Genomic DNA, 20,234 nt, shown 5'->3' with positions numbered 1-20,234 from the left:
GGGAAATAATATAGGAGTGGTGTATCTCTAATCTCTTCTTAGCTGCTGGTGAATTGCCAGGCAGTAGCTTGAATTCAAGGCATTAAGATGGGTGTCTTAATGATGCCTAAGCAACAGTGATTCCTCACTGCCAGAAAATGAAAAGTTTTGGTTTCACTTTTCTGCTGTGGATGTTTTGTGGTGGTGGTGGCTGTGGTTTTTACCCCAGAGCAATTATTGAGCAGCATAGGAAATGTAGAGTCAAATACAAACTTTACATTAGCAGCTCTGATATGATTTTTCTGCCTGTTCCAAAGAGCATAGAGATAGATGCTTTGGGCTTGCCCAGTCTCTATTGTGATTCTCATTAAAAAAAGGTAGATACAGCCTAGAGATTGGGACAGTGTTGCTTGGAGGTGAAATTAAACATCTCTGCTTGTGTTTTGCTGAGCCCAAAAACTGCTGTACAGCAGATTGTATGGTAAGGCTTGGATAAGATATTGGTGGAAGCTGGTCACTGTTTCATTATTCTTACTGTAGTTTTAAGAGTATATGGTACTTCTAGAGAACGCAAGTGTGAATTTCACAATGCAGATGTTCACACTGTGATTAGAGCTGCTCTGCAACAGTAAAGTATGTGTTTCTGGAGAAGAAGATTTGGGGTTTTGGCTGGAATAATCTTCTCCATAGTGGCTCGTATAGTGCTGTGTTTGGATTTAGAATGAAAATAATGTTGATAGCACACTTTTGTTGTAGTTGTTGCTGAGCAGTGCTTTCACAGAGCCAAGGACATTTCAGCTCCTCACATCGCCTGGCCAGCAAGGAGCTGAGGGGGCACAGGGAGCTGGGAGGGGACAGAACCAGGACAGCTGACTCTGGCCTACGTGGATGTCTCACAACACGTGGCGTCACGTTGAACAACAAAACTGGGGGAACTGGTGGAGCATCAGTTGGCTGGTTGTGAGCAATTGCTTTGCACATCATTTGTTCTGTTCATCCTCTTTGTTCCTATTTTATTTGTTCTGTTTCTAAGCTTTCTCAACCCAAAATTTCCCATATTTTCTAATGTTTTCCCCCATTCCACTGCGGGTGGCCAATATACGAGCCATGTGGCATTTAGTTGCCTCTGGGTAAAACGACACCAGGCTGACACAGACATTTTTTTTTTTTTTGCTTCCCCAAATGTAGAAGATGTACTCCAATCTGTGGTAACTGTGCAGCTTTGTAGTTGGTATTACTTTTGACAGCCACAGGCCACAATTTTTGTGCTGCCTTTGCAAGGTTTCAGCACTGGAGCTTGTCAGATCTGCTCTGTCTGAAACTTCTGTGATCTATCTGGAGATTTTCTACCTCATTAAGCAGTGATAGCAGCTTCTCCGTCTGACCAGGAGAATCTAGTCTACCTCTACTTTGTTTTGCTCTTTATCTTTGTGTGGCACTACCATGGTTTTATACTGAAAGCAGTAACAAACAGAAAGATATTTACAACTCCAAAAACAGAGATGCGATGTAGAGAAGTACAGACAGCAGAAGACTGGAGAAGTAGAGAGATGGGCTGTGACATGGAGGAATGCAGGTGTGGGATGTTAAGAGATGGGATACAGGCTTTACACCAGAATCCCACAGCTATAATGGAATCTCAGTTCACTAATGCTCAGTTAAAAATAACTAAAATTAAAATTCTCAGACTGGAATACAACAAAACTGGTTGTAGGGAAAACAAGCAGAACTAGGAAATAACATCTTACAGTATTTGCTACCATTTGCATACATGAATTCAGATGTAATCTGAAGCTATGTACTAGTGAAGACAGAGAAAGGTGTAAATATGTGCTAGCAAACATATAAATGTGACTCTAAGTGAAATGGGGAAGCAATGGGAAAAAGAACCCAATCAATGTGGTTATTGTATTTCCCCCTGTGAAGGGACTCCAGGTGCTGCCCGCTCACTGTAGTATCCCAACACCAGCACAAAACCACCAACATTAGAACACAGAGGAGAAATAGATGAGCAAGCATAACAGCAGGAAAGAACAGAGATGCCAAGAAGTGTTAGAATTTAGTTGTTACTGCTATTGTTGTGACTTTGTCTGTATATAAGCACTCTGTTAGTATTATTATTCTTTGCTTCTCAGTAGTAATTGGAGCTAGACTAATAATGATTCTTGTTACTTCTAACATTTCCAGTATAATATGATAAATATACATTTTTATATTGCCCATATATTAGAAAGTGGGTATAAATATTCCCTCTTTGCCCATAAACAAGATTTTGAGTGTAGCAGTGTCCCAGCTTGCAGTGCTGTTTGTCCTTGGTGACCCAGCAGGAGTTGGTACCTTTTTCTCTTCTACTACTGGCCAGGAGCTGCAGGAGGCAACTTCTCAGACCACTATATCGTGTCTTTCCCCTTGCTTCTCACAAAATCTTGCCCATTCTCCATATAGTCTATTGGAACAGAAAACAAGGATGTAGAAAATGGCCTGAAAGGTATTGGTCTTCCTTCAGTGTTCATAGAATCATTAAGGTTGAAAAAGACCTTTAAAATCACCTAGGCCAACTCTCAGCCCATCATCACCAAGTCCCTTGGTGCCACATCCACACAGTCCTTGAACGTTTCTAGAGATGGTGACTCCACCACCTTCATGGGCAGACTGTGCCACTGCCTCACTGCTTTTTCTGGAAATAAATGTTCCCTGATATCTAACCTGAAAAGTAAAGGGGTTGTTGCTCATCAGCAGTATTATATGCCCTCTCATTCCTCTGCAGGAGAAGGAGAAACCACAGGATGAGGAGTGTAGCAGTGCACTGGAGTGGTTTTGTTACTGGGTTCTGCAAAGCACTGGGAAGAAAATTGGCTAGCGGACGAGGATGTTGAGTGAAACACACATCAGGGTACTATTTCCGAACATGAAAGCATTTTAGTTTCGTTTCTGCTTGTTCACATCATGTAGGTGGAGTCTGTGCATAGAAAAGCACCCAAAGAAGCTGAATGCAGTTGTTTCTCCTTGCTGCACGACTCTGGCAGGTATGACTTTTCCTTTCCTTTACCTTCTTTTAAAAATAACCATGTGATTTTTAATTGCTATATTTGTTGCTTTTAATAGTTGAAGGTGTCAGCAGCACAATCTGACCAGCAGTTTGCATGTACAGTGTTAGGAGTTTTGCACTGCTATATTTTTTCAGATAGTGTTAACAAATGTACAGCCCAGAGGCTGTAGAGATTACGCAGATATCTTCTGGTCAGTGTGACAGGTAGAAGTCTGTGTCCCCTTCTGGCTGGATGCAGACTAACACAATTGATATTTGGGAGACAAAAGGGGGTTGCATGCTCAGCACCACAGCTTTGTGTTTGGTGGTTGGTTTCGGAGCTACTCCCAGAGCAGTGAAGCCAGGGCTGCCAGAGGAAAGCAAGGCTACTTATTGCCAGGCAGTTTGCAATCCATGCGGCCCCAGCTGGGTCAGGCTGCCCAGAGGTTTCTTGTGGGGTGGCAGGCAGCTGCTGGCACAGAGACTGCAGATGCCTTCAGATACAGTTCAAGGAGAGCAGAATGGCAACAGTGTCACAGCAGCTGTGGTGATGATAGAATGCTTACAGGGAAGAAGTTTTTCCTAATACCCACCCCAAGTAGTTGAATTGTCTTCTGTTGCTGGTCCAAATAAAGCACTTTTCTCACAGTCTATTTTTCGTTTTTTTGGTTAAAGGAGAGAGGAATATTAATAATAAATTGGACTGAGTAGGAAGTGAGGAATTACTCTATTTTTATAAACTTGTTTTGCACATTTAAAGTATCATTTATGTTTTATGTGCTCTCCCCATATTGACGTCAGCTAAAAGTGCAAAATACTTATTTTTAATTCAACCGAAGAACAGGCTCACTAGTAAATGTATCCACTAGGACTAGCAGATATTTTGGTCCCCTAGTCCTAGGTAATTCAGTAAAATCAATCTGCCAATATCCTCCAGGTACCTGTCTCTCTGCTGTTTTTCTGAATTGAATTTTATTCTCTGTTTTCAGATTGGTTTGTTTGTTTTGCACTGTATTTCACACCTTTCAGGTGTGAACAGGTGGGGGGGAAAAGTGATTTTAGTTTGCTTTTGTTACACTATATTACAGGAATTGCATTAATCTCCCTGTGCTTAGTTTGCTTTGTCCTTGACAATAACTGGTGAGTCATCTCCTTGTCCTTATCTCAATCTTGGAGCCTTTTTCCATCATGTTTTCTCCCCCAGTTCTGTTGAGGAGGGGGAATGAGAGAGTGGCGTGGTGGAGCTAAGCTAGCCATTGTTGTGAAACCACTGCGTCCACCCTGTCCAAAAAATTTCTTGTTAAGTCTCCATAAGAGAGACTAAGAATACTTTGGGAATATCCTGTGTCAAATTCTTTTTTGGGGAACACAAAAAAGGTTTAAGTGACGTCGTGGGAAGTGTTTCAAGTCTTTCCTCTGGAGATCAATCTTAATAATTTGAGAAGAATTTGGGTTCTTGATCTCTGTTAAGGGCTTGAACCAGGAGGAAGAAACATTGTTCTGATTTTTCTCTGCTATGGTTAATGTTGATTTCAGAGTCTGTCAAGAGTGGTTGGTATTGATAGTAATCACTGCTCGGTGCAGTACGTACGGACACGCCATAGAGCAAGCCAGAACAACAGCAGAACATGAACGGTGCAATGTTCAACTTCAACAAACCTTTTGGATGTGCCAGTCAGATCCCAAACTCCAACAAACCTTTTGGATGTGCCAATCAGATCCCAAAGCAGGATAGTAACAAACCACCTTCCTTACCAGCACCTTTTGTTTTTGGGATACCTCCACCACCGCCACCAGACTGTAGCAATCAGATGGCTTCCTCTGTACCAGAACTGACTGCCAGAAAGCCTGGGCATGAGCAGGAAGTGTCCGAGAAGCAGAATGACAGTGAAGAGGACAAGGACGAGGTAAGGCAGGTGGCAGAGAAAAGCACAGATACTCTTCAAACTCACCCGTGTTTTACGTTGCGACTCAAAATGAATTCCTCTGTCTCTTTGGGGACTTCTTAGGTCGAAGGAGAGGAGAATTTTTAGGATCGGTGTCAAGAAGTCATTTGCATAGCTAGGAAGATGTGTGCCTACTGTTAATCTGCTGGCATAAAAACTGCTCATGTGATAAACAGCATGGCAGCAGCCTAGCAGCCAGTGTAACCTGTAATAAATATCTAATTCATTAGGAACAATTAGCAAACACCAGTAAATGGGAATCCTAAAATCTGGGATATTTTTTTAACTTACTGTTTTTACTTTACTTACTTTACTTACTGTTACCTTCAACGGAAACATAAAGAAACTTTACTAATAATCTGTGTTGTATATTTAACACACAGAGATTATCATAGAATCATTAAGGTTGGAAAAGACCTCTGAGATCATCCAGCCCAATCATACACCTACCCCAACATTGCCCACCAAACCATGTGCCTAAGTAATACATCTATACCCTTTCCTTAAACACTTCCAGAGACAGTGACTCCACCACCTCCCTGGGCAGTCTTTGCCAATGCCTCACCGTGCTTTTTGAGAAGAAATATTTCCTAACATCCAATCTGACCCTCCTCTGGTGAGGCCATTCCCTCTCATTCTATCACCTGGGAGTAGAGGCTGGGCTCCACCTTACCCCACCCTCCTTTCAGGTGGCTGTAGTGAGAAATAAGGTATCCCCTGAGCTTCCTCTTCTCCAGGTTTAACAATCCCAGTTCCCTCTGCTGCTCCCCACAAGGTCTGTGCTCCAGACCCCTCACAAGCTTTAAGTCTGTGTTAATGGGGTTTCTTGAGAATGGCTGGGATTTACTAAGCAGTAAACACTGTGATAAAGGTAGTATGAAAGTGTTATCAATTATCAAAGTATCAAGGTGTTTTAAAACGCCTGCTGGCAGAGATGTGTACCATCTTTCTTATCTTGAAAGAAAAAATTGTTTTTTTTTTTTATTATATCTGACAAATATTTTCATAGGTGACTCTTAGACAGAACTGACGGTGGTGGCCAGCTAGGATCTGGCAAAGAAAGATGTGAACTACAGATTTTAGCCATGTATGGAGGTTGGTGGCCCTGCATGTGGCAGGGGGGTTGGAGATTCATGATCCTTGAGGTCCCTTCCAACCGAGGCCATTCTGTGATTAAGGGCACTACAGCAGAATGATTTGGCGATTGATTACCAACTAAATCTTCAAACTTCAAAAAAGATCTAATGAACTTTCTGTACTAAATTATCTCATCGCTGTGGCCAGTCTCTATTTACATGTGTGTCCTTCCATGCATCTGTATGAGTGAAAGAAAATGACAGTTATTAAAAAATATATATATTCAAAGCACATTTAGTGTTGAAGTCTCTTTTTACTTTTCACTTTTCAGGACAGCTTAGAAAATTGGCCATTTTTACCAAGGTTGTTTCAGTCACTGATCCAATCTCAATAGAGTTAATCATAGTTATAATCCATCTGTTTATAGCATGAGGGTGCAAGGATGCACAGTGATATGAAGTACAGGCTGGTGCTTGTACAGAGGTTTACTAGAGAATGAAGAGCTGGAAAAGCTGCCTAGAAGGTGTTTTGTAATTGTTTTGGATGGGTGGGTTGTTTCGATATTTATTTTTTTGTTTCTGGAATCAGCTTATTTTAAAATTACCTTTAAATTAATTGTAAGTTTAACTCCAACAGGCAGCAGAACACACCTTGCACGACCAATATGGCAAAAAGATCCGACCTTGTATTGACCTTGTCGACAGCCTGAGAATGCTTGGTATAGGAAATGACCTGACGTTGCCTGCGATGGCAGTGATTGGAGACCAGAACTCTGGGAAAAGCTCTGTCCTTGAAGCTTTATCTGGCATTGCTCTTCTTAGGGACAGTGGTATGAATTCACCTTCTCCAATTTTCATCTGAATTTGACACTGGTGAAGTAGAAGGGATTTATTTATTTTTTCCCCCTGGTGTTTACGAGTAGATAACATTATGACTGAAGCTGTACCTAAATCATGGGACTCCAGAAGCTTTCCCATCTCTGGTTTCCAGTAGAAGAAATGGATATGCAGGTGGGACGCTTCAGTGTCAGTCCAACAGGTTGCACAGTCTGGGTGGACAAGGGAGGAGAAATAAGAAGTATATAATGTGACATACTTGCTCCAAATTGTAGGCAGGCAGAAAGGCAGCAGCATCAGCTAACTCTTTGTATTCCCCAGCAAAATGTATTGATTCCATATGCAAGATTAGTTTTGAAATTTGTTTCTGCGTTGCTCTTTTTAGATCAAAATTTTCTTACAGAAATGTTTGGTTTTGGCAGAAAATGTACAAAGATTTGCTTACAGACACGTGCCTTGAATGTTAGATTGTTCAAAGACTGTATTTACAGCTCAGGACAATTCATTTTCTACGTGTGTTCACGTGTATGTGCATGTATATCCACACACCCAAGTTCTGTGAGTTCTGTATTGGTTGGCAGTACCTGAGCACATTTAGGCTTTCAGTCTGGACCTCAAGTCCAGGAATAGGGTTGCCTTCATAAGATGTAGATGCAGTGACCTGCACTAAAGCAGGTCACTCAGAGAAGAACAAATCTCCATTCTTGGAGGCCTGCAAGGTAAAATTGTCTGGCCAAGCCATGGTTGACCTCACATAGTACTGCTGACACAGAGAAGGAAGTCAGATGAGAGCCCTTTGACTCTTCAAACTTTTATGTGCCTTTCCATGTAGTATTAGGCAACCCTGCACACATCACCCAGTCCATTCACACACAGTCTATTGTGCATAACAACTGTGTCACCTATGTCTTTGGTGCTACTGCAGATGTCATTACTCACTGTCCTCTGGAACTCAAAATGAAAAAAATAACACCACCATCAGAATGGAAAGGGGTGATTTATTACAGCAACATGGAAATACAACTCCAGAATGCCTCAGAGGTGAAGGAAGCAATAAGAAAAGGTAAGTTGTGTATTGCCCTTGCTCAATCTTGTTTGAATTCTTTCTCTCCTTTTCTTAGGCTGAGAAACAGTCCTCAGACTAACACATGGGATTACAGCCACCAAGAACTGAATGTAGAGCTTAAGAAGATGAGGCATTGCAAGAGAGTTGTGCTAATTATTGCTTCAGTGAAGAAGATGGTCCACAATATCTGACAAAAGCTCAGGCTGTGTGCTCAGCTGGATGCTATTTGTCTTGTTAGGGAAGTTTGTCAAGCTGTAAGCATGCAAAGCCCTCAGTGGTTCATGATGTCAGCTCAAATGCTCAGAAAATGCATGTGGTGTCTGTGGCAGGAAAGCCTATGATTTTTGAGAAAATTGAAAGATGGCAGAGGAGGGCATACAGAGCTTCTGTTAGTTGTGACCATAGCCTCGTGCACTGCCATGCCATAGCTTTACTTTTATGGTATTTCATGCAGTATGAGAAAATATTTTGTCACTCAAAGTGTAGTAAGCACTTGCCCGAAATGTGAAAGTGGTTTTGTTCTTATTTCCTTGGTTAGGACAGCTCTACAACATTGCTATTCATTATATTCATCATGAGTACCCTGTTCAGTTTTGGGACCCTCACTAAAAGAAAGACACTGAGACCATGGAACGTGTCTAGAAAAAGGCAACAAAACAGTGAAGAACCTGGAGCACAAGTCTGATGGGGAGCAGCTGAGAGAACTGGGATTGTTCAGTCTGGAGGAGGCTCAGGGGAGACCTTATCACTCTCTGCAACCACTTAAAAGGAGGTTGTAGTGAGGTAGGGGTTGGCCACTTCTCCCAGGTAACAGTGATAGGATGAGAGGGAATAGTCTCAAGTTGCACTGGGGAGGTACAGGTTGGATATTAGGAAATAGTTCTTCTCAGAAAGATTGGTGTGAGGCATTGGAGTTACCATTCCTGGAGGTGTTTAAGGTAAGGGTATAGATGTAATACTTAGGCACATGGTTTAGTGGGCAATACTGGTGTAGGTGAATGGTTGGACTAAATGATCTTACAGGTCTTCTTCAACTTTAATGATTCTATTATAATGTTCCTTCATTAGTTTTTCAATATAGTTTTCAACATACCCTTCACAAACTGCAAAGAAACTGGTATGATTTGAGTAGGCCAATTACATAGCTGATAGAATCTCTCATGAATATTATAATGGAGTTTTCTTGCTCCACATGGTGTTGTTGGTTCCATCATGATTGCCGATACACAACCTGGAGAAAAATGGTTTATCTGCCAACCTCACTATCAATGCGCGGAGAATACATAGTAACACCTATTGGTCTTTAAAGGCAGCTAAAAATTAATTAAAGTCTACAGAGTACCTTGATGCTGAGGAATAATTTCTGCAGCTGACCAATACTTTATGCCCTTGCTCTTGTGATATTTTATTTATGTGTATTTTGTGTATGTGTATGACAATCCATTAGTATATGCTCTGTAAAATACTGCAGTTTCCACTCCAAAGGGATTTCACGTAATAATTTTTTTGGTTTTTTTGCAGAAATGGATTTACATTAATGTCTAGGTCTGAAAAAAAGCCACACCTAAAAGAAATTTAGGTGATAGTAGATATTTTTTGGAGTCATCATATTCCCACTTCACCTACACTTCAACGCAGAGTTTGAAGCCTGTATTCATTGCTTTCCTCTTTCCACCTTGCAGCCCAAGATACAGTGGCTGGCACTGATGGTAACATTAGTGGAGAACTAATTTCCCTTGAAATCTGGTCCCCGGATGTCCCAGACCTGACACTAATTGATCTTCCTGGAATTGCTAGACAAGACAATGGCCAACAGGTAACAGTCAGTTTTATCTGCCAACTTATGCAAAGGTTCTCTTCTGTAGCCTATCTTACATGCAAATCTTTGCTGTAGGAGTCTGGAATTATTATGCTGGGCTTCTGAGCCATTATGAGAGCTACACTAGCAAACAGACAGATCTGTTTTTTGGCAAGGCAGTGCTGGTAGGAACAGTGATAAGACCTCCTGTCTTTTTTTGTGCAGGAGGGAGCTGCCCATGCTGACATAGGTGAGCCATCCCAGGCACCTGCCAGAGCAGCAGGGAAGAACACAGATGCACTGACCCTGTTTTGCATACAGATGGTCTCTAACACAGCAATGCCTCCATGCCCATAGGCTTGAACACAGGCTGGACTGTAGACAAATCCCAAACAGGTTGCATTTTCTCAGTATTGTGGAGGTGCTTGGCAAAAGTGAAATGTGTGAGTTCTTGTAAGCTCTTCTAGAGCAAGAAGGCAGGTCAACACTTTTACTAGCTCAGTGCTCTTTGCTGACAGTGTACATGTGAAGGGAACCAACTGTCATTTTTTTGACATCATATTTCCCTAAAGAAAGATGTTATCCACAAGAGTTTAAATTTTACTTAGATGTTAAATTTTATGTAATTTAAATGATTTTTTCATGACAGGATATAACAATAATCCGTTCTTGTTCACATTAAATGTTTGGGTTTATCTTTCTGTAGGAAAAGAGACTACACTATTTTCTTAACCCATTTCCATGCCATTCTTTAACATTTAATGGTACTCACAGTATATGTGACATATCATGTGGTGGCTTGTACTGCTAGGAGTAGTCGCATCCTACATGCAAGCATTTGATTTCATTGAACTCTTTACTACTGTATTACATTTCAGATCAAAATGCTACTTAAAAAATATATTGGCTGCAAAGAGACAATCATTTTGGTAGTGGTACCATGCAATGTGGATATTGCAACAACAGAAGCTCTGAAAATGGCTCAGGAGGTGGACCCCACAGGAGAAAGGACACTTGGTGAGAATTTTTTTAGGCTAAAGTGTGAATCATTTATTTTCACGAACGTCTGATTTGTGTACTTCATGCTAAATCTTCAAAGTTTTAGTTCAAAGCTACTAAAAGAAGAAATAAGCAGACTAAATAAACCCTTTACAAAGCTGGAAGTGATCTACTAGCTCTTAAAATATCTCAAATTTGAGTCTAGCTGGCATTCACATTGTGAATGAAAATCGAAAATCTCAGAGTTAGTGCTGGGAAAGTCTTGTTGCTCTCTGTTGAAAAGGTTTGCAAGGCAAAAGATGGACTGAGAGTCCAACTGCAGAGTGAGTTTTACAGTGCAAAGCCCATGAGCTGAAAGCTTTCTAGGAGAGAAAACAAAACAGTGCAGTTAATGTAAAAAATCAAAACAAAAAAAACACCGTAGGGAACATTTCCACTCTTACTGTGAGATGTCCTACTGCACCTCTTCCATCTTCAACTTTGGTGCTTGACTAACTTTCTCTTTGGGTAACTTCACAGGGATCCTTACTAAACCAGATCTGGTGGACAAAGGAACCGAAGAGGCTGTCCTTAAGATAATGCGAAATGAAGTCATCCCACTCAGAAAAGGTTATATGATTGTGAAGTGTCATGGGCAACAGGACATCAATGACAATCTGTCCTTGGACTCTGCAATCCAGCAAGAGAGACAGTTCTTCGAGACTCACAAACATTTCAGGTACTTCTCACAGAAAGGACCTAACCCAAAATATACTGAAATCACTTCAAATCATGTAGCAAAAGGATGAAGGGAAATGGCTTTAAACTGGAAGAGGTTGTGGATGCCCGCTCCCTGGAGACATTCAAGGCCAGGCTGAATGGGGCTTTGAGCAACCTGGTCTAGAGGAAAGTGTCCCTGCCTATAGCAGCAAAGTTGGAACTAAATGTTCTTAAAGATTCCTTCCAACCCAAACCATTCTATGATTCTCTAAGAGCAACAAACTTTGCTGGTAAAGGGGCTAGAAAGCAAGTGTTATGATGAAAGGCTGAGGGAACTGATGCTATTTAATCTGGAGAAGGCTGAGGGAAAATCTCATCACTCTCTACAACTACCTTGGAAGAAGGTTGCAACAAAGAGAAGGGGACTGGTCTCTTCTCTCTGGTGACAAGTGATAGGATGCTAGGAAAAGGCCTCATGTTGTACAAAGGAGGTTTAGATTAAATATTAGAAAGATATTTTGGTCAAGCATTTGAGTGAACTGCCCAGGGAAGTGGAGGAGTCCCCATCGCTGGAGGAATTTAAGACATATGTGGATGCAGCACTAAGGGATATAGCAATGGGGCTTGGTAGGCAGGCTTACAGTTGGACTTGATGATCTTGAGGGTCTTTTCCAACCCAGATGATTCTGTGATTCTAAAAGCATTAGCCTCAGAAGACCAGAATAGTCCTAATGAAGACGAGGTAGGCATATGAACACTTCCAGTTAAGCACTGAAGTATTGCTATTCAATGGAAAACACTGTAAAACTCAGCAATCACTGATTTCAATCAATCAATCACTGAGAATCAATCACTGAGAATAAGTGATTGAGAGGTGAGAAGTGTTTTGAATTGGCATACTTCCCACAAGCAGAAATAACATAGCAGGTTTTTTGATATTTTTTTTGTTTATTTTCAGCATTCTTCTGGATGAAAATAAGGCTACTATCCCTCATCTGGCAAATAAGCTTACAAATGAACTTGTGGGACATATTGCTGTAAGTAATGGAGATGCCATGCTAAGAAATATGCATCAGTTACTATCTTAAAAAAAAAAAAAATAAATAAATCCAACCCTTCTCCCTTTCAGCATCTTTTTTTTTTTTTTAGTTTTTATGCATACATAAGGCTTATCCTTTAACCTTAAACAATCCAAGGACAAATAGAGATGAGATTTGAAGAGAACAAAAACAGCAATCTGTCCTCAGATTTGCCTTTAGCTGAAGAATTGACGATAGGCAAAGTATTTCATTTGCTTGTAACTCATGACACCTGCCTTTTCACGAGCAGCTTCTGGTGCTTCTTTTTGTTTGTGAATATTGTTGATAGGCTGAGTGACAATTACTACCATTAGCTTTCTAAAACATGATCATTTCTACCAACTGAAAATGTCTTCAAAAATCCCAAGGAAGAGCTAATTATCTTATTAGACTAATATATGCATATTATTTTTATTATTTTATACAAATATATCTATAAATAATACATTATTCCATGAAGAGAAAATGCTAAAGTACAGGGACCTGAAGGAGGAAAAAAATCTGTATTAATGTGAACTTACATAAAAAATAAAGCAACCAAAGAATTGAGTTCAATCACGTATTTGTTAGGAATGGAGGGATCAGTATACTCCCTACATCACAAGCTGTCATGAGACACCTTTTGGCCCACTGTAGGTGAAGTCTTGCCTTAGACTGCAGCTCCTCTGCCTGCTGACAGTGGTGTCAACCCTAGCATCTCAGGGAGCCCCCAGCCTTCTCTCTATGACGGTCATATTTCCCCTGTGGTGTTATTCCAGTTGTTCCTGGAGAGATTTTTGGTTTCATTCCAAAATCAGATGTGTAACTAAGAGTCCTTCTTTCCTGTCTGCCCTCCAGAAAACTTTGCCTGCAATGGAGATCCAAATACATGATGTGCTGCAACAAGCAAAGAAGGAACTACAAAAGTACGCACAAAGCACACACAAAACTGACCGTGAGAAGATGCTTTTCCTTGCAGGAGTAAGTATTAATATTGCTTCAGTTACAGAGCAGAGCAGACCCTTCTAAAGAAAGCAAGGTAACAGAATGGACCAGGGAGATTCTGGAATCTGTCACTGACGGGTCTCAGTGAGTAGACCCCTGAGTATCCTGAGTAGAATCACAGGATATCCCAAGTTGGAAGAGGCCCACAAGCTCCAGGTTCCACACAGCACAACCTGAAATTCAGACCCTCTGTCTGAGAGCATTGTCCAAATGCTTCCTGAACTCCAGCACTTGGAGCTGTGCCCACTGCCCTGGGCAGCCTGTTCCTCTGGTGCAGAACCAAGCAACCAAGAGCTAAGAGCATGAAAGATACAAGGAAATAATGCCTTCAGTCATGTCTGTAATATCAAATGTCTGTGTATTTAATGAACACCTACAAGTTAGTCTGAAGAAATAAAGCTTCAGTACTTTGTTTTTTGTGTTCCTTTTTGATTCATTACAGTTGATCAAAGTGTTTAATGAAGATATCTCTCAGGCAATGTATGGAAAGGAATCCTGGTTTGGAAATGAAATCAGATTGTTTCCAAAAATCCGCAGAGAGTTTCGTACATGGGGAGTAAAAGTCCTGGAGAGCTCTGCCAAAGGTAAGCATAGAAAATCTGAGAGATTCCATCCCCTAGCTTTTACATTAAGAGACAACATCATCAATATGTTGTTATGAAAGAATGAATATGAAAGAATCTAGGAAGAGATGAAATCTGCAGTAATGTTTTAGTTACACATTGGCCCTTAGGGACAAAGAGACCCAGCTCGTGCAAATCACTGTCCTTACAGAGAGATCATTTGACTTCTCCCAAAAAAAGCAATAAAATAAAGACTGGCTTTGGCAGAGAATTAACTGCTGATGCTCTGAACTATTCCCCTAAATAACAGCAGCAACCATAACAAAAATAATACTTACATTATAAATTAATTGTTGTTGTCATTAATGTTTTGGCATTTTTATCTTCTGTTCAGCTCTTGTTTAAGATGGGGGAGAAACAATTCCAAGTCTACAGTAACTATAACCCTGTAAGGAGTAGCCCTTCTTGTTTTTGGAGATAACATAGCAACATTTGGTAGTGAAGCAGTAACTCTTTAATCATGTTTAGTCTTTGATGCACATTTATTTTGTCAACATCTCTAGTGGCTATAAAACAATAGGTATAAACAGGCTGTAGACATATGGTCAGCCAGAGGCAAATACTATAGGGAGACAGAACAGACACTGCTGTGTCATTGTTTCTCATGTCCTGTCCATGGTGTACCAACATGACTTTATAGGGGGGAGGGGGGGGGGGGGGGGGAAGAGTAAGCTAATTAAGGCACTGAGCAATGAGTGCCAACTTACTTCTGCAGTAAATGTGTTGCTTTAAAGATGAGTTCTACTGAAGAGCATTTTCTAAGAGACTTCTTTCTTAATCAAAAATTTATGAAGTAACCTAGTAGTAAAGCAGTGTTATTTTAATATTACAGTTGAAGAAATCGTACGCAGTAAAGTGTCCAAATATGCAGACCTGTACCGCGGACGGGAGTTCCCAGGCTTTATCAGCTACTGGACATTTGAAGACATTATAAAAGAGCAAATTTCAAAGCTGGAGGAGCCAGCTGTTGTGATGCTGAACAAAGTGATCTGTACGTCTCACAGGCCACACAAGGCCATCACATAGGTGACACTGGTGTGCCTGGTAATTTTGTGTCCAGAACAAGCCACTTATCATTGATGGAGTAAGAGCTCCAGTTGGGATGCCTTAATGTGGAAGTGAATCCCACTCAAACTGTGAGATTATTCCTTCTCTAGAGCTGAGACCTCTAATCTCTGCATATGACCTTAACAATTTTTTAGTACACTTCCCCGTGGCTGGGAATGGGGAATTAGAAAGTAACTATAATACATAATAGTGTAAAGAAATAGCATCTTGGAATGCTATTTGGTGCCAGCCGAGCTGGCTGATATTGCCAGGCTCAGTTAATGGGATTCATAAACCAGTACTGGGAATCCAACTTCTTTACCAGTTCTTTGCATAAGGGTATATATATTGCACAGTGACTAATGGGGGTGGGGGAAGGGATAACTCATCCCATAAGTAACACATAAGGAAAAAGTACGTCACAATCATTTCTCTGCCATGTTTGCTTTAGAAAACAGCTACAGCATCTGTGCCAGTCAGGGCCCTGTATTACAGGCACCAGCCCCTCTCCTTGGAGTGGCCACTCGGATGAGAGGCAGATGTGCCTACGTGGCCAAGCGATGACCCACCTGGTCAAACTGAAAGCACATAGATTGCTTTATCTAAGAAGTCTCAGGGATATTAAATATCTGACATGGTGAGTGGTCTTTAGTGACTCATGCACATGGGCCTAGAGATCTAAATTCCTTTTTATTTGTATGGTCATAAAGGTGCCTTACATCAGGATGAATACCCAGCTATTTTAGCATGAACACAGAAAGACAGTGGTTTTTCCAGGCCTCATATTGACAATAACTTAAAAACCTCATTTTCTTACCTGACTTTTTGTCTGTCTGTTCTTCCCTAGGTATGGTTGAAGAGAAATTTTTGCAGCTGGCTAACAAGCATTTTGCTAATTTTCAGAACTTAAACAAAGCTGCTAAGGTGAGGGACTAGCCAAAACCTGAGATAATTCAAGAGCAAAATAGAATGATATTTGTAAATATAGCCACGCTGATGGCACCTATTCCATCTCATTACATGCAACTATGTGATTTCCTGACAGTCTATGATTTTTTATAAAGTAAGACATTTCAAACAACTGCATGTTTGTAATGGCACTAATGAAAGCACACTCTACCTTTTGGTGTAATGTTGACAAGATCTAAAGCATGCATTCTCCATTCATTTTGGTCATATTCTTGATGCACACAACACAGTGCAAAGAAAAGCTGGTATGGCTGCCAGGAAGAGCTTAGTAACTTCAGTTTTAAGTCCTGAAATGTTTTGTTAGCATGTGGGCAGCCTCGCAAGCACAGTGCTTTTGCTTTCTGAAAGGCAAGCCAGTGTTAGCCAGGGCAGGCATCACACTGTTGATCAAAGGCAGTAGCAGCTAATGAGCAGGCCTTTTAACCATGATAGAGTTAAAAGATCCCTTTTTGCAGTTTGGAGTTTTGGAGGTGTCCAGGTTTTGGGTGGATGCCCTTGAATACCTTATCTGGGAAAGATCTTTGAAGAAGAGGTGAGAGGCCTGCCATGAAGAACAACCCACACACAGGGCACTGCTTGATGGGAAACTCATAGGCAAATGCAACAACTGTCTGCTGTGTAACTTGCACAGCCAAACCCTATTGAAGTCCCAGAACAAATAAACAGGGACCAAACAAGCTATTTCAGCCAAGCATAGAGGTGCGGTGTCTTCAGGCATAACACAATGAGAGGAAGTGTAGCAGAAACGCTAACTCACAGCCTGAAGGAGTGACCTGGTGGGAAGGCAGGGCCAACCTGGGGAGCTCAGGTGCAATGCACCTGAGTGACCAGAAGGGATGGAGCTGGGATCCACCCCTTCCCAGACCTCATTTAGGGGCTGGCAGTGGAGATAAGTTTATCTTGCTGGAGATCCTTGTTTACTGGAAGACTTCCAAGGTAAGCAGCTTTTCTTCTTTTGTTGCTGCATCCACAGCTGCTGCATTTGGGCTTGTTCTCATTTGGAGAACAGTCTCACAAGGATTGTGCCACTGTGCTAATTATTGCTATACTTTCCATCACATTACAGAATTACAGGAAGGAAGAAAAGAGGAGATTCTGATAGACTCTGAGGGAAAAACAAAAATTTTATTCTGATGTAGGAATGCTAAGTTAGCATTTTAAGAGACCTTGGATGAAAGAGGAGATTATTGTCTCTGCAGGCAGATGGTAGCACCAAAAAGGTGAAAAAAAACATGTTATTTTTAAAAAGATGCTAGATTGCTATGGATTAGATAGGGCTGGTTTGATGACAACGGGTAAGAAATCATGCTTTTGAGAATGGTGGAAGGGGAAATGGAGCTCACATCAGTACTGCTGCCACTGCCTACTTCAAGGAGATTCAGCTGAAATGCATGCAAAAGCAATCAAAAACTGAGCAGGTGCAAAAACTGAGGGCAGGCTGAACTCATCACTGGCAGTTGTTGCTTGTTCCAATCAATCTTGGGATTTTCCTTCAGGATACAAGCACCAGGTTTAAACTTGATTTGACATGATCCCACTTGTTTCTCATGAGGGGACCAAACACCACATTTTCCTGCTCTTTCCTCGGAAAGGAACCAGAAGCTAAAACATCAAAGTATGCACCAAGGGCCAACCTGAGATTAGCAAATGCTGCTACTAGCAAGTTGCAAGTGCAACTACATCCACTTCACCACCCTGAGGGATGTTGCTAAGCATCTCAAAACTTATTCTTTTCTTTTCCAGGCCAGAATTGGTTCCATTGCAGACAGACAAGCAACGACTGCGAAAAATTTCATCCTGACTCAATTTAAAATGGAGAGAATTGTATACTGCCAGGATAACATTTACGCAGATGATTTAAAAGCTGCCCGGGCAGAAAGCATCAACAAAAATACAAAAATCAAAGACCTTGGTCCTTCAATTGCTTCAAGTCAAGGTCCCAGCTTTGTCCTGGAAATGGTTTCTCACACAAAGGCCTATTTCACTGTAAGTCTGCAGACTGCAAGGCAGTACACCAATGCCCTTTGGCTGGCTTCTCCTATGGGAACAAGAGCTAGGGGGATGAGAGGACTGTTACTTACCTGACTTGGGGGAGAGGAAAGCAAGGGGAAGAGCCCTTAGCCCTGCAATGAGAAATTAATGACATCTGAATGATGGCAAGCCCTATTGCTCCAGTAAAAGAGCTGTCGGATTCTAAACTCAGAGGGCCGGACAAGTTGTAGTCAAATAACTGGTTAAAATGGATTTGGCTCTCTGTAGAGATCAGAGTGGCTATGCCACATCACATACAGGTTAGAAGTTAAATGGAGATAAATGGGATACTTTAACAAAAGATCATTTTAGAGCAAGACAGCCAAGAGAATGCACAGTATGAGAATATGCTTTTGATCTTTGTTTCATAAACTCCCTCAGTAAGCACCAAGTTAAATATTAATGCACTAACTTAGGTAATGGTTCAATTTCAATAGAAAGGTTTCCGAAACATTGCTGCAACTGAATGTTCAGGCTGTTCTTCCAGGTTTTTGCATTGGGAAGCTTTCAGAGAGCAAAAGACAAAAGCAGAATTGCATAAAGTTCTTCCCTTCAGCCTCAGATACTTTCTACTATACCATAGAGTCTTGAAGGATAGTTGTATATTTGTAAATGCCCTAAATACCCTTTTTAACAGTAACCAAATACCAGGGCATCACAGCTCTTGGAGACTTGGAGCCAAATACATGAGATTAAATCAGATTAGAGCTCTTAAGTCCATGGTATTTGAAAATGGCATGCCTGATCCCATGTCAATTAAGAAAGGTCAAGATTCTGTGTAAGGTTTAGCACCAGAATAACAAAATACATAGGCTCAGTAAGCACCCTGCTGACTCTGCTGAATTGCTCCATTTTGACTAGATCTCTGCAAACTAGAAAGAAAAACTAAATATCTAGTCTTTGGTATTTTTCATTGTCCTTGTAGATGAAAGACTTCTGAGGTAAAGCAGTATCTGAAGCCAGAAAAGACCAAGACTTTGCTGGAGATGGGTGGCCTAAGTCCTTTAGGACTTCCAAATCAAATGTGCCTCTACCTGGTCTAGCTGCTGGCATCTTCAAGTCATATGCCACCAAAAGAAAGGAAGATAGAACCTCTGTTATTTGTAGCCAGACACTCATGTTGAAGTGCTCTTCTAGTCGCAGAATAATTCTTATCAAGGTTAGCAGAGAGAGAGATAAACTGGGAGTGGCCTGCATTGGGTTTAGTTCACTGAGGGAGAAAAAAATAAAGCTACAGCTGACAATCCCATAAATCTTAACTTCTGGATTGTTTTTTTTTAGGAACAAAAGGAATTAATGGCATTTTCTAGATCCAAGAAACACTCAATTCCTTGAATAGCAACTCCATACAGTGCTTTAAAAGTGTGCAGTCACTTTGTAACAGAGCACCTATAGCCCATTTTTTCTTCTTTTAGGAAAGCAAGTCTTCACTTTTTTTTTTTTTTCCTCATAGGGAGCAAGTAAACGCCTGAGCAATCAGATTCCTCTGATCATCCTCTCTACTGTTCTTCGTGACTTTGGAGATTATTTGCAGATCTCAATGTTGCATCTCTTGCAAGAAAAAGAAGAATTAAGCCACTTACTCCAGGAAGATCACAAAGCTGCTAACCAGCGGAAGTTACTAACCAGCCAAATTAGTCGCCTCAACAAAGCCTACCAGTACCTAGCAGACTTTAAGTCTCTGTAGATTTCCTCATCTTTCAGAAGTATTTTTCTGCTTTTGCTTTCTAGCATTAATGAGGAGCTTCACAAAATCCTTCAACGCAGCAACCTTTAATACCAGTTTCTAGATTTTTCTAATGATTTAGTGGCTTAGTTCTGTCTTAATTTCCATAGTCTGATATGCCTACCCTTGTCTAAGCTCCACTGCAGTAGTTGTGATAAAATGTTATCCCACTTTCAACCATTCATTATAAACTTTGTCTTCCATACAACATTAAAATATATTTTTTAAAAGCTTGAGCTCTGAGGTAGGTGGTTTTGGTTTTATTTTTTAAGGGATGGGGAGCCTTCAGCTGTGGAAGCCAGAAACTGTAAAAATCCAATCACATAACTTTTCTAGATCTCTGTGAT

General features: G+C 40.9%; 1 protein-coding gene across 1 annotated transcript; it reads left to right on the top strand.

Annotated features, from left to right (window-relative positions):
• Positions 1-4,647: 4,647 nt before the first annotated feature.
• On the top strand, positions 4,648-19,873 carry LOC306957978 (interferon-induced GTP-binding protein Mx-like; the record flags this gene model as incomplete). Its single annotated transcript, XM_079549357.1, has 13 exons — positions 4,648-4,914; positions 6,667-6,859; positions 7,792-7,929; positions 9,615-9,748; positions 10,609-10,747; positions 11,249-11,447; positions 12,387-12,465; positions 13,345-13,467; positions 13,934-14,075; positions 14,947-15,105; positions 16,009-16,085; positions 17,874-18,116; positions 19,615-19,873. 13 exons carry the CDS (start codon positions 4,648-4,650, stop codon positions 19,846-19,848), a joined length of 2,127 nt encoding a protein of 708 aa, XP_079405483.1. The 3' UTR covers positions 19,849-19,873.
• Between the last annotated feature and the right edge of the window lie 361 nt (positions 19,874-20,234).

This window comes from Tetrao urogallus (assembly GCF_951394365.1).
Source record: "Tetrao urogallus genome assembly, chromosome: 1".
NCBI classification, from domain to species: domain Eukaryota; kingdom Metazoa; phylum Chordata; class Aves; order Galliformes; family Phasianidae; genus Tetrao; species Tetrao urogallus.
Note: the sequence above shows the minus strand (reverse complement) of the source record. Positions and strands in the feature narration are given on the sequence as shown.